The 25,491-nt window shown below is 33.4% G+C and overlaps 1 protein-coding gene across 1 annotated transcript in view; it reads left to right on the plus strand.

The window, feature by feature from the left end:
* LOC145267125 (aldehyde dehydrogenase, mitochondrial-like) overlaps positions 1–13,875 on the plus strand; it is a 134,529-nt gene extending 120,654 nt beyond the window's left edge. Inside the window, exons 12-14 of the mRNA XM_080123162.1 lie at positions 2,440–2,597; positions 11,323–11,437; positions 13,638–13,875. Of these exons, the coding sequence (XP_079979288.1) occupies positions 2,440–2,597; positions 11,323–11,437; positions 13,638–13,670 (306 nt within the window). The 3' untranslated portion in view covers positions 13,671–13,875. The remainder of the gene's footprint in view (positions 1–2,439; positions 2,598–11,322; positions 11,438–13,637) is intronic.
* The last annotated feature ends 11,616 nt before the right edge of the window (positions 13,876–25,491 follow it).

Here is a 25,491-nt window from a genome sequence, read left to right on the forward strand (position 1 = left end):
CACCTAAAAAAATATATTTCCTCTAATATATTTAACAAAACCTACTTTTAATATGTAAGTTTATTTAATAATGAATAAATATCGAAATTTCAGGAAAATGTGATTATTTGATTTTTACTAGATTTTTAAAACATGGGCGTGTGAACGGTGTAAAAAACGTCACTACATAGGAACGTTGTTTTAAAGCGTCGATAATGTAAACACGATTTTTGTCTCGCATTTTCATTATTCTTGTATGCTGTAAAATTAAAAAAAATATTAGTTTATTTGAAGCTTTCTTTTAAATGGTAAAAAGATTAAGATAATATTAAATTACAATTACATCGTGTTACATATAGGCAGGGTTAAAACTGTGGCACGCGTTGAAGGTACCTACTGAACTTTTTCTGTGTTAATACATCAGAAAAATTTGAATTTTTTAACTTTGAAAAGAAAAAAATTGGACATCATCACATAAAACCGAAAACGTTTTGAAAATATTGCAATGCGTAGTATGTTATTGAAGCCATATTTGATTAAATAGAAAAGCTATATATATATATATATATATATATTGTAGAGGACTATGATATATAAATCCTAATCCCGTTACAAAAGAAATATAATGGAATGAAGGAAACAAAAACTCAATGGCTGGATAAAATAAACATGTTGTTTATTTACTGTTGAAAGAATGAATGTTTTTGATATAACACGTGTTCATGTCGGTGCTCGGGTGTAACTATCGTTTGTTGCGGGACTGGTGGTGTAGAAAGAAAAGGAAATGTGTGTTCATCTCACGTTTGGGTCACTATGGTTTGTTCGCACGTGAGAAGAGAAGTGAGTAATGTAGTGGAAATGGGAATGATAGTCCAGCGTGTAGACAAAGACATGTTAGCAGTCAGCTACGCGGAGGTGTTCTCCAGCACAAGTTGTAGATAGAGAGAGAAAGAGTGAAAATGTCAATCCAGTTCATGAAGAGAGAAAGCGTATAAAGTGTATGTAATGTTTGTTAGCTTTTTGCCCCACATAGTAGCAAGTGGCATGAGGTGCATGGGCGCGCGCCTCCCGAAAGGGAGGCGGCTGGTTCGCCGAACCTCTCAGCTCGAAAGCTGGTCCAAAAAGAAAGATGCTGCTTATTGCTCTTGCTTTTATAATTGTTTCCGGTGGTCTTTTGCGCATGTGTGGATTTCTTTTGAAAGGGGAAGTGACGTTGTCCATGTGTGCGCGTATGTGTGTACGTTAGCGTGTGTGTGTATACACGTGAATGTGAGTGTATATATGCAAACGTGAATATATGTACGTGTGTGGACGTGCACGCGTATGTTTGTGTGCACGTATGTATATGACAAGTAATATAGCTTGAGATGTGAATGCATGTTTTTGTGAGACTAGAAAAGGCTCGCGCTATATATATATATAGGCTCCTTCAGTCTTTGAAAGACTATGGATACTCATGAAGGTGTGTCTATGCGTGAAATTTTTGTGGCAGGTGTGCAATCTCTAACCACACCTCTTTTGAGTTGACATTGTTAAATACCAATGGCAAGTGAAATGTCTGCACAGGACAACTAGAAACAAATGATGGGATAAGTAGAGAGCATGTAACATGCCTAGAATTCACAAATGGTCACCCATCTAGTACTAACCAGGCTCAACATTGCTTAACTTCAGTGATCTGGCAAGAACTGGCGTGTTAACGCGATTATGCTGTACACACACATGTACAAATTTGTCTTTTTTTTTTTTTTTTCACACTTGTGTTTGTGTAGGTAAACCATTAATTAAATGGTTAATTTAGTCTGTGGGGTTGAAGACAAGCAAATAAAACCTCAAAGCAAGTTTGAAAAAAAAAAAAAAAGAACTTGTATCAACCTAGTGTCATCTTCAACCATTTGATTAATAAAATGCACGGTTAGAACAAAATGAATCTGTTTCCGCTAGATGGTCCCTTTTTTGCTTTATTTATTACCAGCTTTGGACTAAATTGTTTATTTAATAGTTGTAGGATACATAATATACTGTTGAAAATAACTATAAATATGTGTATGTAAGAAGTATGGCGTGGTTTGCTTGAAGCATTGTTAAAGAATAAAAATGAATGGACAGTCGTTAAGAGCAGATAAATAAATGAATGAATGATAAGTAATTCAATAATTTTTTTTAATATTTTTTTTATATATTTATCTACCTGAATTTTTTTTTTTTTTTTTTTTTAACTGTGGATGGTACTTATTCCAAAAGTCCCTTCAGGTAATAACCCATCATCAGTAGAGAAATAAATCCTCTCTCTCGGCTGTAAAGTGGCTATTTTGTTTAAATTTTAAATCCAAATGCTCAAAGATTAATTAATGCCATTACATGTTCAGGGGAAATAATGTTTTCCCTGAACATGTAACGAAATTAATAATTTGCGTTTTTAATTCCAGTTCATTTTCAACTTTATTTTTCCATCTTCAGATCTTTGGGCCTGTAATGCAGATTATGAAATTCAAAAATATTGATGAACTGATTGAAAGAGCCCACAATACCATCTATGGATTGGCTGCTTCAGTTCTTACAAAGGATCTTGATAAAGCCCTTTATATCTCCAATTCTCTCCGTGCTGGAACCGTCTGGTAAGTTTTTTTTATTCATATATATATATATTTTTTTTTTTTTTTCTTTTTGAGGCAGTAAACTTTAAAATGAATCGCATACAAATATTTTAATCATACAAATGTTTTATTCCAAAGTTTAATTTTTCATATTTATAATTTAAATATAATTTTGGGCATACGACCTGCGCCCCCTCCTCACAACCTTGACTAGAGGTACCATTTTCACAACTCTATGCAAAAAGGAGGTATTTTGGCAATGTGTCGAATGTTGTCTTCCAAGTGGTCTATTGTGTTTGGTTTATCAGTATAGATATGGGACTTTACATAACTCCAAAGAAAATAATCTACTGGAATTAAATTGTATGTATGAGGTGGCCAGTTGACAGGTCCATTGTGTGAAATTATTCGTTTATCATGTTTCTCTCCATAAATTGATTGTATCACATGCTATGTGGCATGTAGCACCATTCTGCTGAAACCATTGCCAAACCAAGCTAAACTCAAAATAACCAATACAACATTCTGAATAAAAAAATGAAAATCGATAATTTTTTTTTAAATTTGGATTATTCAGACTGCTGTTTTCATCTTTATTTTCACAATGTTTTGGCCAATGTTACCTCTGGCCTTCCTCAGAAGTATGTTTTTAAACTTGGGAAATTTTATGTTGGACTTTGGGAATCTATATGGAATTTTAAATTGAACTTAAATAGTTTTCAGTTTGAAATTCCATATAGGTTCCAGAATTTGAAAAGATGCACTTTAATAAAGGATTGTTGGCCAAAACATGCAAATAAAGACCAAGATTAGAAAAAGTAGTTTAAATAATTCAAGCAATATAATTTATCAAAATATATATTAGTGCTGGCATCAAAATTTTTGCCCAACAAGGCTGGTAGCCATTAGTCGCGTGCTCTCGTGTAATGAATGAATGCGTGAATGTAGGATTGACATGAAATTTTTAAAGATAAACCAAAATGACCGAAAAATGGGCTGAAATGACTTAAATAAATAAAAAGTAAATGACTTAGAATGACTTTAATGAACTTAAAGATGAATTAAATGACCTTAAGAATGACTTGAATGCTTAAAAAATAATTGAATCCTTCAGAATGGCTTTGAGACTGACTGGTTGTAAAGTGGATGATCATTTTACATTAAACTAATACAGAAAAGTGATCCCCCACTTTATATCAGAATAAGTACAGCATGTAGTAAGAACAGATACTACATTTTAATCTTCATATTTAATTTATTCCGTTTAAAGAATAAATTACAATTAAAAAAATTTCAATATAAAATTAAAAAATTTAAGTAAAATCTCTAAAAGACAAAACAAATTTAGGCACAAGGCCCTATAAGATCTGGGGAGGGGAGTGTTGCAGGGTCTTTCTTTGTAACTAAAGTAAAAATTGGAGTCTTTGGCGACTTACTCTTGACTGTCAACATTTACCACAATATCTCATTCACTCTGTGGAATCTAAAGCTAACTAATGAATTCCCAGCATTTAAGCAAAAAGCATATATTTACAATTTCTGTGTGTGTGTGAAAAAAAAAGTTCAATTCATTGGAAAAATAAGTCCTTAATTTGGTAACAAATACTTCGTGTTGGGGAGTAGAAAAAATGATCAAATAAAATTGCCTAGTGCATTGTTAGTAAGGTCCCTCCCTGAGCTAATCTAAGTAGTTAGATCGCCTACTGTTTTCCGGGGCACCGAGAACAAGCGGGGAGATCCCTAGTGAGGAATGGGGTGGATTCTTATCGGATATTGGAGGAAAAAATAAATAAAGCATAAAAAAAAACAGAAAAGGGGGGGGTAGAAGGCGGCCTCCGAGTAAGGGTTGACCAGGGGTGACGAAACAAAAGAGGGGGGGGGGGTAATGGTAGGGTAGCCTCGGAAGGTTCTCTAGTGCCAAAACAAACAATCAGAGGACTGGATCTCATTTGTACCACCAGTCAAGAGTCTCTTTAATTTTCTATTGCTAACCTAGCGGGATAGGTTCCGTAGGACCCAGTACCACGTGTGCCATGCCTATGGTGGTAACACAAATTCAAACTTGGCACCTCTTGAGGCAATCTCCTCCAATCGCATCTGATCTTTACTTTAAGTAGATGTTTAAAGTAGATTATCAGATCCCGATCCGGAACAGATATCCCTTCGCGAACTCGCTGGAGGTGTGTGATCCATATGACCATTCTCGCTACTGCTAGGATCGCCAGAAAACCCATTCTTTTCTCCCTAGGGAGCGGCGGATCAATGTTCTTCACAAAGTATGACTCGTCGAGTTCAAGCAGGCGCGTGGCATCGATGCGAGCCGTTACCCCATTATGTACCCTAGGAGGGTCTTAAGCCTGCTGCAGCGGAAAAAAGCATGACCAACCGTTTCCTTCATGCCTTCGTCGTGGTGCAGGCAATAGACCTGGGTCTCTTCTTTGTGCAAGTGGAGTTTGTCAAAGAGGGGCAGTGCGTTCTGGACAAGTCGCCAGGTAAGGGAAAATTCCGAGTTGGTAAGAAAGTCCCGTCCCGGCACCCAACTCCACTGGGAGCGGACCTCTTCTAACTACATCTCCATCCGCTTAACTAGTGGTTCCTTTTTGCTACGCCCCACTAGCTCCCGATAAAGCCTGTTCCTAGACTGTTCGAGGACACTGGTCCCTGGCAACGCTCTAAGTGCAGACCGGCATTCGGCGTAGAATTTTTGTTCTCCCCTCGGTTGAAGCTTGGCAGAGACCGAGGGGTCAGATGAGAGATTGGAAAACAAGCTTCCAACTGCAGTGACCCATGGAATGTCTACATACAGTGAACGGTTCAGGAAGGCCAACCTCTCTGCGTGTTTGTGACGCAGGAGATCGGGCAGTCCCCAACCTCCCTTGCTCGGATTTCGAACACAGACCTCTCTGCAAGCATACCCTCGTTCCACAAGAGTGAGTCGAGGTGCTCCTGATTCATTTTTCTGCAGGGAGGGGAAGTACAGACAGACTGTAAAGGATGAGTGGAAAGCCGTATGTAGCACACGTCTCCACCCGACCCTTCAAGGACAATTTCCTTTGAATCCAAGTCTTAACAGAGGATTTGACCTTGGTCTCCACTTCTGGCCAATTTTTCTCCAGCTGGAGACGCAGTCTGAATCACACACCGAGGATCCGGACCGGAAGAACAGCATCTATTAACAGACCTTTGATTTTAATGAAAAAGGCTAAGCACAAAAGTGTTACCGACTGACCGACCGACAGTGACTTAGTCACTTGCACGCGACTAAAAACTGCTTAAAAATCTTGCTGCATGTCTGAATATCTTTTATGTAAAATTTCAAATGTTTAGACCCAAAATTTACTGAATAGTTTGCTAGAGACTGCAAAGGTCAAATCTTTCGAACTTTGACCCCTTGGTAGCCAAATTTTCGGCCAAAAACCGATTAAAAAGCTTGCTCTAATGTCTGAATACACTTTACGTAAAATTTCAAATGTTTAGAGCAAAAATTAGCTAAGAGGTCAAATTTTTTTTAACTTTAACCCCAATTTTGACCCTTTAACATTTATTGTTTTGGGCTCAAATCGAGTTAAAAAGTTTGATCCATGTTCAAGAAACCTAGATCTAAAATTTCAAGTGTTTAGATCAAAAATTGGCGGTGGAGTTTGGTAAAGTTTTCAAAGGTCAAATTGTTGAACTTTGACCCCTTGACAGCTAAATTTCTGGCTGAAAACTGATTAAAAAGATTTTCTCAAATCTCGAGTCTGTAGATTGAAAATTGACAGAGTAATTTGGTAGAGAAATGTACACAGAGATAGTTTCACTTTTATTGATATATAGATTTAATTTATTCTTTCAGCTTTTGTTCAGTTGGGTTTTGTCTGGTCCCTCATCTAGTATTTGCAATTATTACAGGGATGGGGGCAAAACCTGAGAAAAGGTTGACTTTGAGTTGAATGAGGTATAAATCAATTTGTGAATTTTCACACTTTCGTGTTTGGCATCACTTCTTCTTTGATTCTGTCTGTATTACTTACACTTAGACTTAGGAATTTCTGTGGCGCCTTAGGCAGTCAAAGTAACCATTTTCAGCCTGAAGGCAGATCCACCTCCCATTACATGTCTGTATACAGATTGCAAAACAAAATTAAGATTGTTTGAGATGGATATAGAAAGCCACAAAATCGAGACTACTAATAACAAATGATTCTTGGTTTATTTAAACCGTTGGGTAGTTTATTTGTCACAGAAATGTTCCACTGACAAGACCCACTTGAAAGACTGAAAATTTGCCAAATGTAGGTGTGTTTGTAAATATTATTCTAAAGACATTTAAATTGTTTTAGGAATTAAAAATGATTTACTAACATTTTCCCAATTATTTTTCATATTTATATCTTAATGAATCTTTGTAGAAATTAAATATATTCTTCTTTTACTATATATGTACTTATAAGTATTATTTATTTATTTTTTTTGTAAATTAACACCCTCAGCTAAATCACCTCTCCAAACTAAAATGAGATTCAACCCTTTTAGGTGATTACATGTTAACATCCTGAAAAACCTGGTGAGAAGAAAAACCAAAAAAAAAGTTCAAGAATTTAGGCGGGAGGATCTGTTTCACATATTAATTTAAAATGAGTTTCATTTCCAAGATGTAGCATTTTAGAGCAGTTAACCAAAACTTATTAGTTTTCTCTGAGATAAGTTTTGTGCATTTTTAAAAGTTACAACCTTACCAGTCGGACTTGGGGTTAGTGCTAAAAATTTAGTGAATATCTTGACTAAGTTAGAATATTCTAGAAATAACTTTATATACAAAATTTAACTGTCTAAATTCCAAAATTATTTTCTTCTTTCCGCTGAATTTGTCAAGATGTTAACATGTAATCACCTAAAACAAAAAGAAAATCTCATTTTTATCCGAGGCTGCTAATCTACTAATTTGGTATTATTAATAGTGGTATTTCTATTATCTGTATCTGTTTCTTTTTGCATTAAATTTAACTATTTTTAATCAATGACAACGAAAAGAAAAAGATCTATTCATGTAATATACACTCCTTCCCCACCCACCAAGTGTATTTTTTATGTTTGTGAAAATATATGCAGACATAACATGGCGGTTTTACAGTAATTAAAAAAAAAAAAACATCAAATTAAATATTTAGAAATTTAAAAAAAAAAAAAAAAAAGAATCGGAATTGCTAATTGTATCAGAATCAGGAAATTTTGGAATCGCCTCATCACTAATATATATATATATATATATATATATACACACACAGTGACCCAAAAAAAAAAAAAAAGCTAAATCGAGGCCATCTAAACATATGCTGTAGAACGGAGAAAAAAAGGCAAAAGACCCTAGTATTTCGATGTGATATTTTAAATATAATAAACTAGTTATGACCAAAGTTTCATTTCATTCAAACAAAACACTAAGAAACGGGGCCTAATTATAGTTGGGGCCCGTTTTTTTGGGGGGGGTCACCCTGTATATATATTACAAGACAATCTTCTCTCTCGGAAGATAATGACATGTGCCTTGACGGTTCATCGGGTTGTCTTTGAGGATATTTGCGCATGGCTCTGGAACCTTATTCGGTAATGGCAGTCTTTGCTGTGTGGTGTGTTGGGGTCTGTGGCCTTTTGGCGTTGCTTTCTGCACCATCTCCTGTTCTTCAGCGTTGGGTTTCTGTGATCAGCTACCCACGTTGATGCCAGTCAGTTTCAGGTCGCGTTTGCTTACGTTTTTGTAGCAGGGAACTGGGCAACATCTGGGATGTTGTCCTGTTGCCAGCTTGCTATACAAGACACCCTTAGGGATACAGCAATCATTCATCTAATGAACATGACCCAGCCAGCAGTCTGTGCTGACAGAGAAAGAGGTGCATGCTGAGGTATCCAGCATGGCCCAGCATGTTTGTGTTGGTCTTGTTTTGTCATGTTATGCCCAGGATATGACGCAGAAAATAGAGATGAAAGCTATCCAAATGGTTTTCTTGGCATGCGTACGTGGTCCAGGACTCATTGTCGTAGAGAAACATGCTGAGCACACAAGCCTGGTACGCCCTGATTTTGGTGTTAAGTCTGCTTTAATGTTTGTCAATCTCATTGTCAAGAGACAGGTTTTTGGTGATGGCTGGAGCCGAGATAAATGAATTGGTTGGCGAACTTAAGGACTTCTCAATCCAGAGCGGAGTTAAGCCTTATTCAACATCTTTTTCACACTCCTCCTGAAGTTTGCTATAAACACTCCATGGAATATTTCAAGAATAGCAAAATCATAAGATAATAAAAAAAAAACCCCCATTAAAATTACAATAAACCAATTTATAAAGATTTGTCATTTATTGAAGACTAAATTAAACTAAAATCGTTTTTAAAGAGAATATTATGCTTCTGAATTTTTTTAAAGATGAAGATTTAAAGATTTGGATTATTTGAACAGCTGTTCTTCTCAATGCCATTCTCACAGCGTTTCACCAGATCAAAGTTCTCACTTTCTACAGCTGCATCTTGTCAAATTATGGAATTTTATATCAAATTCTGTACTAAATTTCGAATGGAACATTTTATTTAAACTATTGTGTAAAGGTGACAAGTACCGGGTGGCCCACTTAATGGTAGCCCAGAAAATGTATTAGAGAGGAGGAGCATTCTTTTATTGTTTAAATTATATGTAATGTTATAAAAAATGCTGAAAGTGCTCCCGTTTGACATCTATGCATTTCTGGGAACGTTTAACAACGTTTGCAGATATTGCCTGTAGATTTTTGGTGATTCTCTTGATAGTATTGGTAATGTTCTCCTAGTTGGTCTAGATTGTGAGGATTATTTGCATAAACTTTTTTTTGTTTTTAAAGCCCCCCCCCCAAGATAAAAATCACATGATGACAAGTCTGGGGAACGTGGTGGCTATAACCCTTTGCTTATAGTTCTCTCTTCCGTAAACATACCCTGAGCTTGTGTCAGTGATTTATGAGATGAGTGGCATGTTGCGCCATCTTGTTGGAAAAAGAATTGCATTTTGTCTTGTGGTGTCAGTTGGTCATTAAGAGAAAGATTAGATATATATCAAGTTACTTTTAAGTGGGCAACCCTGTATAATCAGTTCTTAATAAGTTTCTGAATTATAAAGGTTCAATATTGAGTGAGGTAAAAACTAGAGATACCAATTAGGAATTGGTTAAGACCTCAACCAAGTCACAATTGACGAGACGAGATCTAGATAACCTTGAATAAATAAAAATTGCTGTTGAAAATTCCATACCGATTCCCAGGTTTGACCTAAAGTTTCCTGAGTTAAATAAGATGTAACTTATGATAGTTGGAAGCTATATCAACCAAAATATTGTGAAAATGATATTCAAAACAAGAATAGAAGTTTAAAAAATTCAAATGATTTTTATGTGGATTTTTCGAAGTACTGTTTACATCTTGAGTACGTTCGGCTGATGTAATCTCCAACTTTCTTCACATGTATTTTGTTGAAGTCTTGAATTTTTCTTGTTGAACTCGGGAATCTCCACGCAATTTTGGATGGAACTATATCTTTAATTTCCAGTGGGTAGCATGCTCTCGTTCCATCAGCCATAACCAGGTAGAAATCGTAAAGAATTCACAATTCCATTAATATTGCACACACTGACGATTGAACCTTCAACCTCCAGAAGAGTTGCACTTACAACTGAATTTTACCTGATATGCCACAAGTCTTGATCAAGTTTGACAAGGTACACTTGAAAAAGATCAGAGGTTACATCAGGCAAAAAATTCTCGGCTGGCAACTTCAGGTTTCGCATCTGTAGGAAAAATGCCAGTGTGGAAGATAGGATGAGAACACTAATCCAAAAAATACAAATGGTACAAAGCAAATGTTTTTTACAGTTTTATAATCCTAAAAGTAATTATTTGATAAAATTATTTAAAAAAAAAAAAAAAATCCAAATCCCTGAACAATTATGTAACCTAGCATTCCTCATATATGTAAAGAATGTAGTAATCTATATGTAATTATTATTCGTTGTGTGATATATATATATATATATATATATATATATATAATATATATACTTCAAGATATTGAAATGAATTAGATTACAGGTTAGTGAATCTAGTGGTTTCAAGTCTTACAAAATATTATTGGAAGGAAATATTCAGATAAGACAATCGCAGCCAAATAAAATTGCTCAATATACTAGATAGAGCAAATAAAATTAGTTTATATATTCAAATTTCATTTAAAAAAGAATTACTTTTCAAATAAAAATTTATTGTTTGACCCTAAATATCCATGGATTGAGGAAATTATTTTAAACATGTAAAATTATATGCACATATTAGATGGGTTTTTATTTAATCCGCAAATAAAAATAAAAAAAATTTATAGCTAAATATTAAGGTTTTAAAAGAATCAGTAATTGTATCAGAATTGGGAATTTAGAACAGAATTTGTAATTTTATTGGAATCGGAGGGGGAGAATAATTGGAATTGTCTCATCACTAATATGTACTAGCTAAGATATCTACTAGTAAACCTACCCATGTCAATATTTAACAATACTACATGAATATCTTTTCCTTTTTTTCTTCTCACTATAGCTGAAATGTCGAAGAGAGAGAGAGAGAGAGAGAGGATTAATTACATGTTAAGCACATTGCTTAATTATTCTATCATTTTGTTAGACCTATTTGTAATACATTTGAATGTTTGGTGGAATTTTTAATAATACATGGATATCTTTTCCCTTTTTCTTATTAGGGTGAATTGTTTTAATGTGTTTAATGCTGCTGCACCTTTTGGTGGTTACAAAATGTCGGGCAACGGAAGAGAATTGGGAGAATATGGTTTGGATAATTACACTGAAGTGAAAACAGTAAGTGAATATTTTCTATAATTCTATACACTTAATAACAATCCATTTTGTAGGTTGCATTTGATGCAATTACATGAAATAAATGGCAATTATTCTGCGATCAACTGCACTAGATTGATTAATACAGTTTTTTTTTTGTTTTTTTTTATTAAAAACTTTTTAATTAATCCCCCAAAATATTTATTTAGGAATCAGTTGCAAAGGTTGTTATAAATATTGTATGGATGATAGATGAATCCCTTAACCCTAGTCAGGAAGGTACTGCATTATTTCATGCAGCATGTCTTGAGCACAAATTGCCTGGTGCCACCTATCCTTGTACGAGCTTTAGAGCACATACAGCCCCTGGTTTTATCAAATCATCACCTATTTTAGTACTGACAAGGCCCAATGTTGCTTAATTTTGTTGATTTAACTAGAACTGATATGTCAATGGGGTCATGCTGTATATAATATATAAAAATTACAACATTTTAAAAACTATGTATATATATATATATATATATATATATATATATATTTTGTGTGCGTGTTTACAATAAAATTGTTTGTTTTTTTATGGTGAGAATGTTGGTGTTATATCTGGAAGGAGATGCACTGGCCCTCTATTTAGAGATGGACGTGAACAACAAAGACCAAATGAACATGCTCAAGATATACTTGGATGAATAAAGCATTTACTAATGAGGCATTTACAAGATAACTTGTCGGTTATTCTGTGAAGTATGTCTGACACCTGAAAGTGACCTGGTCGTAGTATTTGCGGATCGGGTCACGAATAGGCCACCTTTGTGGCCTTCGAGCCAAGATCAAAGTGTAGTATCTGTTCCGGCAGATACTGCAAGCAAAGACCCCATGTCGGGCAACCCCACAGATAAGACCTCATTCAATGTAGGGGCAACTCTTCATACCAATTGTCACTATCCAGTTCCCCTAGTCCCCGGGGAGTTGATCCCCGTTTCCCCTTCACTTCTCACATTAAAAATCGGCCTTGTGCTTAATTTGCTTGGTGGGGAAGCAAATAAATACCTGGTCGTAGTATTTGCGAGTAAAACGATCAACTTGGAGACACATGTCCGACTCAACTTAATTTTGGTATCTTGTGGTTGTCTAGCATTAATAATGTTCAGCTCTGAGCAAATTTAAGTTTCCATAAAAATTTCCACAAGTTAGCGGGTACAAAAGAAACCTGAAGATGACGACCCTGCACGATGCTTGAAAATGTAGCTATATTACAATCGGATTAAAGTGCATGGTGTTTCATTTTAATATATGACGTTCTTGAATGACAAAGACTGTATGAGTTTATTGTAGGTTTGTCTGTCTGTGTGATCTGATGGCACTGGACGTTTTGATTTGTTAGCTTTGCAGCATATCAACCATTTCTGGTTATTTGATCTCAAAAGGGATACTTATTTCAAACGATTTTATTATCATTCAGAATCAGACAGTTTACTGAACTGCTGAGTTTTGAGAGAGTGGATTGGGAACGTTTCGACGCCAATCAAAGTGAAATAACTTTGCATTCATGCATGCAGAGTTATGTTAGGCAGATATTTAGAAAATAATTCCAACCTGAACAAAGTATTTTCTGGAAAGGATTAAATCAAATTACAGTTTATTCTTCTTAAACAACAATCCACAAGAAAAATTGATGAACCAAAATCACATATTGAAAATATGGAAAATGTCTTGAAAAGGAGCTTGAAAATTTTTTTATATTCAATAAAAATTCGCCAGAATATTGAAAATAAAGGCTAAATAAATACTATTAAAATATTTTTTGAATATTAAAAATTAAAGATAAAATCGAAATAAATGCATTCTTTTGAAATTGCATCATTATTTCCGGTATTATCAATTCAAGAGTTACGCCCCTTTATCACAACTACCTGATGTTGTCCATATACTTTACAGATGTAGCCGAAGCGAAATGCAAAATCAGAATAAATACTATTGAAATATTTTTTAAATATTAAAATATTAGTTTTTTGATTCATTATATCATTCTTTATTTGTCAAATTTTTCTTTAAAAACTTGGATTTTGTCTGAAGGCCTTTAAAGTCTTGAAAATGAACATTGAAAAATCTGTATGAACCCTGGTATGTTATTTTTCTTGTTTTTTTTATTAATTTTTACACACCTGTCAATTACAATATTAATATTTTCACGTTTTTGTTTTCTTTTTTTCTTTTTTAGGTAACCATTAAAATTTCAGAAAAGAATTCTTAAGACAACACAGTAGAGTTCACCAACAAATACATTCAGAGGCTTTTTATACTTTTCTAAGGAACCAAATTTGTAGCAGTTATTTTTTTATATTAAATATATTTTCTTCTTTCCTATTGAAATGATAAAGATTGCAATACTGTTTGCACTATTTTCCTATTTGCATGTGTTTTACAAAAATTATTTTATAATAAATACCTGAACAATCCTCTTTAGTGATTCTTCTTAACCATAACTACAATAAGGATTTGTTATTTTTGTAAAAATTGGAATTATTTTCAAAGTTTCATCAGCTATGGGCAAATAAATAGCTCTACTGCCTTGTGGATGTCTTTGGAAAAGCAAAGGCTAAGGGAATAAGTCCCAACAAAAAATCTGGTTTGGAGTCCTGATGGGCAGATGAAGCATTGCAACACCTTTCCGGCAACTCCTCCATCCATCCAGCACTGCTGTAGCTGATATTGAACTCACTACACAAGTTTGTAGTATAATTAAAATCTTGTTGGTAACTGAGTACTTGATGCTTCGCCAGGGCTATCAAGGGTAGTTTTTATCGTGACGCCATCATTAGATGGGGTGCCTGCCATGGCTTAAGAGAGTCCTATCTACCCTCAATAAGAATAGACTGCGCCAGTTTCTCAACCTGGTATTTTGTATTTTACCTCGCGGTACATACAGATGGTCACCCATCTGGTACTGACCAGGCTCAACATTGAGTAAAAAGTCTGTGTTCGTTTTGAGTTAGGTTTCAGAGTCTGAATCTGGTGAGAACCGGTGTGTCAATGTGATTGTGCACCTCCTGCTCCAACCATATTCGCTTGATTTTCTGTTGGACTTTGTTCGCAACGCTGAGAGAGGGGGTTCTGGTAACTGGGAAAACCTAAATCTCTTTATCACCTACCCAGGCCTGCATCCGGAGAGTCAATTCCAGCTTCAAACTGTATATCCACAACAGATGCTGCAGTGCACCAGACTAGATGCAGAATCTCATTATCTTATTAGACAGAAAGTTGCCATCACTCTTTGGTATAAAGTGGTGTGATTTACTTGTCAGGTGAGAAATAAGTGTTTGTGCATTTAATAATTATAATTATATTACGATTTCCAAAATGATAATTTGTGTTCACTTATGTTATTTTACTCTTCAAATTGTTTAATGAAACTAACAGTTTACTCATTTAAAAAGGTCTTTATCTGATTGCAACTATTGTTGATGTTTATATTAAGACTTAAATGAAATATGACAGTTCAAAATAAAATAACAAGTAAACTTATGAGATCATTGATATATATATATATATTACTGTACACCAAAAATTATGGAAAATTTATTGAGTAGAATTTAATAAAAAAAAAAAAACTAGCTGGATATACCCAGTATTGCCAGGTTGAAACATTGCTGAGCAGAGGGGTTAGTCCCATACAATATAAGATATACTGAATATTTTAACTGATAATTTTCCTGAAGGTGAATCACATGTTGGATCCATGGAAGCATAAAATGCATCAATTTTTTTTTAAACAGGAAATGGCGTAAAGGGAAAATAACTCTCGCAGCCTAAATAAAGTTCCGTTTTTAAAGGCAATTAGCGTAGTCTGATAATAATTGAAAATAAATTAAATATACTAACTATAAATAATATTTCTAATAGAACAATGAAGACAATTTTATCACAAATAATGAATTAAAACAGATTTTCTTTAATGTAATATGCCAATGACGATATTCCTTGAATGTAGATTTCCTTGAATACATAGTATATATAGAAATTATACTGGAATATAAATGTGTAAATATTCGTTTTCAGTATGAAAATTAATTTGTAGAAAGTGTCCTTTTTTTTTTTTTTTAACATATTAATCAAATTGTGAACAAACAGACAGACAGAATTAGGACTTTGATACAAGAGTCAAACAAGCAAGGACGCCTCGACGGTTCAGAAAGTTTTAATATTCTATAGATAAAGTTAATTTACTATTAAAACTCACCAAACTCTGAACGACACTTGCGTCAAGCAAAGCTCATCATAAAAGATTTCTCCTTCCTAATATGAAGACAAGGTGCTTCTTCATTTTTAGAGCGAAAATAGGAATATTGAATTTCAAGTAAAATAAATAGTATCTACTTGTGTCATAGTAATGAACGTATCCAAAAATTATGAAAAACAATGATGCAAAAAATTATTAATGAAAACAATTTTTGAAGACAATTAGCAAAAATTGAGTTTTGCTAAATTGGCCTAGTATTTCAGAAAATACTTACTTCCCTTGTTACGAGTTGAACTCTCCATTTGTTTTTCTTTTCTTTAGAAAAAATTAATTTTCACTAATTCTCTTTGAAAACTTAATTTTCTATCATTATTTCTCTGTAATTTTTGAATATGTTCAATACTGTGACCTGACAATTAAGTACATATCATTGGTTTTATTTGAAAGCACATATTTTGATTTTCAAATTTTGTTCTTATAACGAAGAAGCATCAAAAACAACGTACTGGCTTGTTGTTCTGACATTGGGTTTACCAACACTATTTTATATCTTTCAAACTGTTTAATGAAACCAACAGTTTACTAGTTTAAAAGTTTTTATCTTATTGAAACTATTGTTGGTGTTTATTTATATTTGGTTAAAAATAAAGTAACAAGAAAACTTACATACTTATTAATTAAAAAAAATATTTGTATGAACCAAAAATTATGGAAAATTGTATTTTAATAAGAGTAAGATGAATTTTTTATTCAGAGTCCACAAACTCTGAATGTTATTTTCTTTTTTTCTTTTTTACATGGGAGTCATCAATTATCAAGGCACAAAGGCTACTCAAGGATATGGGTTAATGAGTGTAAGATAGTCACTAAGACAGCAGCATATTGATAGTTAATGGTGGAAATTGGCTAGAAATGGATTGGGGGGGTGCTTAACAAGAATTTGTTTATATTGGACTTGAAGATGACCATATTGTAGTTGGATAGAAAGCAGGCCAAAGGAGTTTTGTTCATGGAATTTGTGTTTAGATTTAGGTACAGATAGTGGGAGGAAACTATTGATGTTCGTTTTAGACAAGTTTTTTGTGAAAGTTTGGTGGGGGTGGGGGGCATAGATTGAAACTTGCCATAAAAATAATGAAAATTTGCATCAAGCAAAGCTTGTAGTAAAATATCTCTTAATATGAACATGACATGCTGGCTTGTCATTTGAAGTTTAATCTATTTTTATCAGAATCTATTCAATCTAACACTTATTGACAAGTTTTTTTTCACCTTGAAATAGTATTTTTTTTTTTTTTTTTTTTTTTTTACATCAAATGTGAAAATAATTTTTACATAAAATGGCTTCATGGCTTGTCTGGAACGATTTCCATTTAAAAAAAAATCAAAAAACTTTATTTTTCTTCAAAATTCTACTTGCTTATTTTTCATGAATTTGTGGCGTACACTAATTTTCGCCAAGTTTATCACTAAAATGATATTCAATGCAATTTAATTTTATAATCAGAAAAGTACAAACCTACGAGTTTAATGATTTAACTTTGCATAAATTCTGTAGTGCTTTTTTCTTCACCCCTCTCAATGCAATGACAAATCTGTAAACATTCATGTTGCACATTCCCAGCACTTATGAAGCCTTCCGCAGACCTTCCATAATATTTATCAAAAAAAAGTGTTCTCTTAATAATTATAAAAGTCTGTAGACCATCTGGGTGTCCTTTCTTGCTTGAATCTTGAGATGTATATATAAGCCAAATTACAATGCAATATGAAAATACACATTAATATTTTGACGAGAGAGGTCCTCCTTATAATTTTATTTATTTTTTTTGCCATGATGTTAAATTGAAGAAAAAAGAGTAAAGAGTCTGTGTGTTTGTATTTTTGCAGTTTTATTTTAAAATGCCGGAAGAAAATGCTTGCCGCACATGATATGAAAGTCTGAGTTGCATTGTAATTTGGTTTATAAATGTATTTTATACATATCTTATTTTAAAATTCAAACAATGCTTCTATCACGGAAAACACAAGTTTCTCATATATATATATGCGTGCACACACATCCATTAGTGTTGGGTCGATTAATTGGGAATTGAAAAAATCAGAACTTTTTGTGGAGCTGTTATCAGAATTGGAAAAATTTGTGTCGATTTTCCGATGCCAAGACGATTCTTTTAATGATCTTGATTTGATTTAAAACGGAATCATAAAATCTTCCGCTGCTGGTAATTATAATAAATATTTATTACTAGTAAAACTAAAATCTAAAGATTAGTCCCCACAAGTGTTTTTATTTTTTAGAAAATATATGCACATTTAACATGGTTTTACAATAATCACGAATAAATAACAACTCTATTATTAAATATTTAGAGATTTATAAAGAAGCTGAATTGGTAATTATATCAGAATCGGGGGAGGGGGGAGTAAATGGCTGTATAGTAAAATACAGAGTTGCCAAATCATTTTTTTTTTTTTTTTTTTTTTCCAGATTATTTGCTTTAATGAACTTTAATTTTTAGTACATTTTTAAGTTTTAGTGTTGTCAACTAAAATATTACTTTGGATCCTTTTCACCTTTTTGAAGGTTAAAAGTTCAATCCTTATTTCAGATTATAATAACAAACATTAACACTTGTATCCAATCATGGATGATGTGCAACGAAAACAGTTTAGTTCTTTGTATTAAATAAAAGGTTAAGTTTGAAATTTTATTTTGTTCCTAAGTTTGACAGAAAAGATTGACCTGACAAAAGTCAAATGTTACAGTAATGGAAATTCTCTATTTAAAAAATAAAAAAAATCTAAAGTATAATTTGTTACAATCTAAGACTTTAAAAGAAACTTCCAGAATTAAAAAATAAATAATGATCGTATTTAAATAAGTCATGCTTGTGAGAAGTAATTGCAACATTTCTGATTTATAAAAAAAAAAAAAAAAAAAAAAATTGTAAACCATGAAAAAGTTCAAGATTAAATATATTGTTGATAAAAATGTAATTCAAATGGATCAGTAAGTTACAGCTTTTTGTCCTGCTCAATTCTGTTTTTTGACCTTGGCTTCCTCAGTTTTTGAGTTAGGTCTTCAGAGTCTGAGCCACTTTAAGGTTGCCAACATCTATAGTGAAAGTATGTCTGTGGATCCAATAGCACTCAACAGAGTATGTCGATTCCACGCTGCCATCCCCTTCATCTTCTCAGATATTGATGGTGAATAATTAGAATCAAATTATTTGAAACTGTTTTTCATTTAATTCTAAATGTAACAAGAAAGAATTGTCTTAATTGTGAACTTGAAACACACTTGATAAATTTCGTAGACATTTAAATACATGTCTATATTTGTGTATTGTATCGCCACCAATGCTTATGTTCCCACTTGGCCTCAGTTGAAACGAATGGCTCTCATCTTGAGGAAGCCTCCTGCCTTGACAAACTTCTGGGATTGACCTGAAATAGAAGACCTTCATCAGATCCATTGCAAAAATTATTGGAAAAATGGTTGGATTATTCTACCACTCCAGAAAGTATCTCCCTCCCTATGCAATCCTATACTTGTATAAGAGCAAAATACATCCTAAGATGGAATACTGTTGCCACATCTGGAGTGGAGCTCAAGAGTACCTTTCTTGCTTTGACAAAGCATAAAACCATCTTCAAAATCTAGTGAGCGAGGACCTTTTCTCCTTCCTACTTCCTCTTACATATGTTGCAAGTCTCTCTGCTCTATCATTATTTTTATGGGAGGTGCTTGACTGAGCTCTGATCTATTGCTCCCTCCTGTAAACATTTGCAATAAACACTCGTTTAGCTACAACTACTATCAACAACTCTGTGACTGTGCCTTGAACTAAACAAACGTTCCATGAGCAGAGTTTCATTCCTAGAACTTTACGTCTGTGGGACCCAATACTGTGGGGCTACTTTCCGGCTGACTACAGTATGGTCATTTTCAAATCTAAAATGTTTCTCTTCAGTTCTCCTATTAAATAGTTGAGCCCTACCCAAGTTCCACTATTACTGATCATGTCTCACAATCTATTTAACCCTTATTCGAAAGTGACCTTTAAGCCTTGATAAACGGTGACCTCCCCACTCCACCAGTAAAAAAATAAAAAAAAAATGTATGAACTGACAAGCATTAGCATTAATACCATGTCTCAAAGGCGGATATTTGAGCAATGATGAAAAATTATCTAAGTTTTTCATTTAATTTATTTATAGTAAATTTAATTCCAAGAAATAATTATTTGATCAAATTGATTGTTTTTATATTTTACTTTGTAAAGTTTATAAAATTACACTTTGAAAAATTTATAAATTTTAAATTGTACTAATTTGAAATTTATTAATTTTCAAAGTGCGCTTTTATAAACTGTAAAAATTATTTTTACAGTTTATAAAAGCGCACTTTGAAAATTAATAAATTTCAAATTTACCTTCATTTTTAAAGTTCATAAAAACCACAATTTGTTTGAGTCTCAAATGGTCACCCATTTTAGTACTGACCAGGTTCAACATTACTTAACTTCTGTGATCCAACAGGAACCTGTGTATCAACGTGATTATGCCATTGACCCTGGTCAGTTCTAAAATCGGTGACCATTCAGGACTTTCAGGTGCTGTGTGTGCTCTCCGCTTATCGCGACATTATTTCCAGTCGTCCTGAACTCAACAGTGCCGATTCAGGTGTGATTGGGGATTGTGCAACCCTTACTTCACAGTTCCACTCGCAGCGGCTCTAATGCAAGAAGTAGAGCAGGAGGGACAGTGGACAGCTCTGGCAGACATGCCAGGAGAAAAAAAGTTTTGAGTGCTTTCCTTTCACTTGCACCATTGATGTTGTTGTATGGTACAGAATGGATATGCATTTGTGAAGATCCAGTTTAAAACCGTCAGGTCTCTAGAATTTTGTGTTTTGCAGTTATTGGCCTGTAGTCCTCTACTTCTTCCCTGCCATGCCCATCTCTCTTCAGCTTAAGAAGATAATCAGTTATCAACAATGTTTAAGGATCTTTTTTGTGTTTATGGTGTCATGCACACACACACACACACACACACACGGCTAAACTAAGTTATACCAACAACTTGTCATTGCTTTTATTATAATATGACCCTATCCTGTTTGACAGTTCAAACCCTGGTTCAAAATCTAGTAGATGATGCCCTTTTTCTACCTCTGCTCTATTATTATTTTCATGTGCTCATCTGAGCTTCAATCTATGGGCCCCCCCCCTTGGCAAACTTTTACAAAAGCACACGTCTATCTACACCCACTGTCAACGAATTCCCACACTCTCTCTCTCTCTCTCTGCCTAGATATCTAAATGCACATTCCTAGAATTGCTCGTCTGAGGAACTTTAGCCTGCTTTCTAGTTGGCTACAATATGATCATATTCAAGTTCAATGTAAACAAGTTCTTGTTGAGCTGTCCCTTTAAATAACTAAATTATACCCAATTTCCACCACTTACAATAACTAAGCTGCCTCAGTGACTACCATACATTTAATAACTCTTATCTTCAAGCACTCCCTTGTTTAAAAAAAAAAAAAAAAAAATCATGTTCATCAATGACTGACAAGAGATAATTGTATTACAGGAGTGTTTCATTGCTGAGAAATGTTAATCGTGTTTATGTAGTATCCTTATCTGATTTTGCAAACACAATTACGTATATGTGGACATTTTAGTTATGAGTTTACAGTGAAGGTCTTGGGTTTATTTATCTTTTTTCGAGGGGAGTCACCACTTATCATAGCCTAAAGGCCACTTGAGGATAATGGTTAGTGAGTGTATGGTAGTCATCGGGACAACTGTGTGGTAATCGTTAGGGGTGGAAATTTGGTAAATTGGATTATTTAAGGGATGACTCAGCAAGAATTTGTTTATATTGGAATTAAAAACTATCATATTATAGGCCAGCGGAACTGTGTTCCACAGGCGGGCAGTTCTAGAAAAGAAACTTTGTTCATGAAATCTACGTTTAGAGTTAGGCACAAATAGAGGGGGGGGGGGGTTGATAGTGGTTGTAGCTAGATGAGTGGGAGTTTTTGTGTAAAATTTTGGCAAGAAGGGGGCCATAGCTTGAAGCTCAGATGAGCACTCGCCATTAAAGTAATGATAGAGCAGAGACAGGCTAGCAACGTCTTTCTTCTGTTGGAGAAAGGGTGTAGGGAAGAGAAAAGGTTTTGAACTCTGTCAAGGCAAGATAGGATGCTCCAAGCAGCTCTTGCCCAGATGTGGCAACATTATTCCATTCTAGAGCATACTTGGTTCTTATACAAGTAGAGAATTGTATCGGCAGTGAGATACTGGTGCAGTAGAATGATCTAACCATTTTTTCCGGTGTCTTTGGTAATACATTTGATGTATGTGTTCCATTTCAAATCAAGAGTGAAGTTCAGACCCAGAAGCTTGTCAGAACATTATGCTTCCCCAAGACTTTCATTTCAATTAGTCAGATGGAAGTCAGAGCATTGATGTATTAAAATGAACGAGGCATCTTTTGCTCCATTGCACATCTGAACAGAGAGAATCAGAAATCTTGGTCATTTCTGGCTTTTGAAATGTTGCCATAAATGGTAGTGTCGTCTGCATAAATACTGCTTATTGATAGAATCTAATATTCAATTTTATTTACTTACACATTATTATTAATATTTCATTTTGGTTGTGTGTCTCTGAATGATTTTGAAGTGGTCAAATGGGAGTTACAAATTGATGATACAAATTCTAAATGCAATCTCACCATTGCTGTATACAATTTTAAATTGCTGAAGAGCAGCTGATAATTTTATGTACTATGTTATGGATAACTTTTGAACATGATATAATGTTGTTATATATAAACACTGTAAAGGTATGTATTGTGAGCTAGGAAAACCCTTAAGTAGTAACTGTAATTGTTAAACGTAAAAGTTGTGTGTAGGAAGTGTTTATTTATAATCCTATATTGTTAATAGTCGCAGGGGAAAAAATGGTCCTATTTTATTAGATTAGAGATAACAAGTTTAAATTTAAAATAATTAAAGTGATTTTGAATTTATTTTTTAAAAATGATTTTGAATTAATTTTGGTTTTCATGTTTTTTGTAAAAATAATGTGCCACTTGTGGGTGGGAGGATAAAAATGAATAAAATATATTTAATAAAATAATGTCATTTTTGAGATGTTAATAGAAAGCTAAGAAAACCAAAAGTATTTTTTTTTTTTTTTAAATACATTTTAAAAAAATGAATATGCATAAGGACTTTGTCAAGCATTTTTTTTTCTTGGGTAAATAAATTTGTTTTAAATAAAATAAGAATAAGTATCGTTTTTGGCTTTCTTAAATTTCTTATAACTCCTAAAATATTTAATAATGGGCTAAAATTTTAAATAATTAACATGATTTTGAATTTATTTTGAAAAATAGATGAATTTCATTAGTTTAATTAAAAACTTTGAAAATAAAAAAATGAATGTAGAATTAAAACATTCTTTTTAACGAGTTTAGAGAACGTAAAATGCTAAAATATTTCTTAAAGTTTTGATTAAAAAATTATAGAAATAAAAATGGAATATTATTGATGTGCAAATTAGCTAAATTCAATGATTATTTTGTTTTCCAAATGAATATTAAAATGTTAATAAAATGAAGAATCTTGAATATTATGATTCTATCAATAAGCAGCATTTCAAAACTGCTTATATCGCTAATAAAAAAAAAACAATAGATCTTATATAGATTTAATAATGAAATTGTCTGTGTGTACATTTCCCTACCAAACTACTCTGTCAATTTTCAGTCTACAGACTCGAGATTTGACATAAGGGGTATTGAGATTTAGGAACATCTTTTTAATCGGGATTTCGGCCAGAAATTTGGCTGTGAAGGAGTCAAAGTTGAAAGAGTCGACCTTTGCAGACTCTACCAAACTCCTCCGCCAATTTTGAGTCTAAACACTTGAAATTTTAGGTGTAAGTTCCCTGGACATGAGCCAAACTTCTTAATATATACATGTGCACATAAAGTTATGAACAGTAGATAGGGCCCGAGCAAAGCCGGGCTGAATTGCTAGTCATGCATAGAATCTGACTAATCATAGCTCAACGGTAAAACACTAGACTGACGTTTGGTAGTTGTGAGTTCATGTCAAAGTGTGGCCATGTTGATGATGGGTTATACCCAGGAACACGTATCCATGGACAATTTTTATACACATAAAAATATTTAAAATAAAATAAATATTTGAATATTTAATAAATAAAAATATGTCCCATAAAAAAACAAGGGAGGTAACCTCTTCATCGCTTAGGAAGCAAAAATTAAATACTAATAAACAGTGTTTCAAAACTGCTTATATCGCTAATAGAAAATACCAACAGATCTTATGATTCTATTGCATTTTTCTGAAATAGAAGATTAAAGATTGGGAAAGGATTAGTCAAAAATTAAAACGTACCATCATAGACACCAGGATAAGCAAATAACCAAGGAGAATTTATAATCCTTTCTCTTTTTCGCTTGCAGCTACACAAGAAAATAAACCCACTTTGTTTATGGAGTTGCACATTGTAGTTTTTATTTTGTTGATGAGAAAGGAATTTAATATTTTGCTTTGGCTCAAATTTTCTCCAAACAAGATGTTGACTCCCTGGTTCAGCTCGTCTCTATGCAATACAACAAAGTCCATTTTCGATAGGACAATATATGAACATGGCATCATTTCTGATCAAGTTACATATGGAGGCGACCATTATGAATCATAGATTTTTGATATTCTTGCTGTACAACAAATTAAATTTCTTGATTTTTATTTACATTAAATAAAACATTTTAAGTTTAAGATCATTTTTAAAATTGATAGTTGTCTTACTAACAATATATCCAAAAAAAAAAAAAAAAATCGTAGAATCTCTGAATTTTATCATTCTCCTTTCATAATCTATAATTGATTGAATAGTGCATAAAAATAACATTGGGAAATTTGAATTGAAATCCATGTTTAATTTCGGAAGAGTTTCCAATGGGTAGCTAATCTGTATAGATCCTGGAGATAATGGTTTTCGGTGGGCAGCTGATCTGTCTTGAACTTTAAAATTCGCTGACAAAAGAGCAAAGATCTTTCTTGTGTGGATACAAAAAAATTATGTGCAGTAATTCTAAAAGAACCAATATTTTTATAGTGATTCCAGTCTCTGATTGGCTGATAGCAGAACATGGCTTCATTTGATTGGTCCATTTCTATTGCCAGTGTCTATAAGTAAAACTTTCCAATTTTCTTGAAAAATTATCTTCTCATTATATAAAAAAATATTGCAACAAAGAATTTGAAGCATATGGGTTCTGTAGAAATCCCTAAAGTATTAATGCGCCTAAGTATGTGGGCATTTATGAAGGATGATAGCCATGTAGAAAAATGAAAGAAGGCATGAACAAAAACAAACCATCGATTGTTTTTGTCCGTCCTCTTTTTCACTTTTCTGGTTTTTAGCACATATGTCAGCCTTCATAAATACTCGCATACTTATTTAATAGTAATTACTAGTGTGGGACTTATTAGATTTGAAACTCTTTCTTGGACTCTGTCCAAGAAAGAGTTTCAAGACTAGTAGTAGATACACTAGTCCAGATGTAGCAACAATACTCCAAGTATGGCCAAATGATGGCTTTGGATGCTTTCAGGTGTGAATAATTTTCTAGCATGTTAAAGAGAACCCACTTTTCAATGTATTTGTTCTAGTTCATGTTGCCTGTGAATGACTACGTCTCCTGATGCCTAAGCCAGTTATCTCCAAATAAAATAACTTTGATTCCTATATTCTACATTTTCCTTTCTTCCTTAGTTATT

Source organism: Euprymna scolopes, chromosome 4 (assembly GCF_053919585.1).
Source record: "Euprymna scolopes isolate OS-2025 chromosome 4, ASM5391958v1, whole genome shotgun sequence".
Lineage (NCBI taxonomy): Eukaryota > Metazoa > Mollusca > Cephalopoda > Sepiida > Sepiolidae > Euprymna > Euprymna scolopes.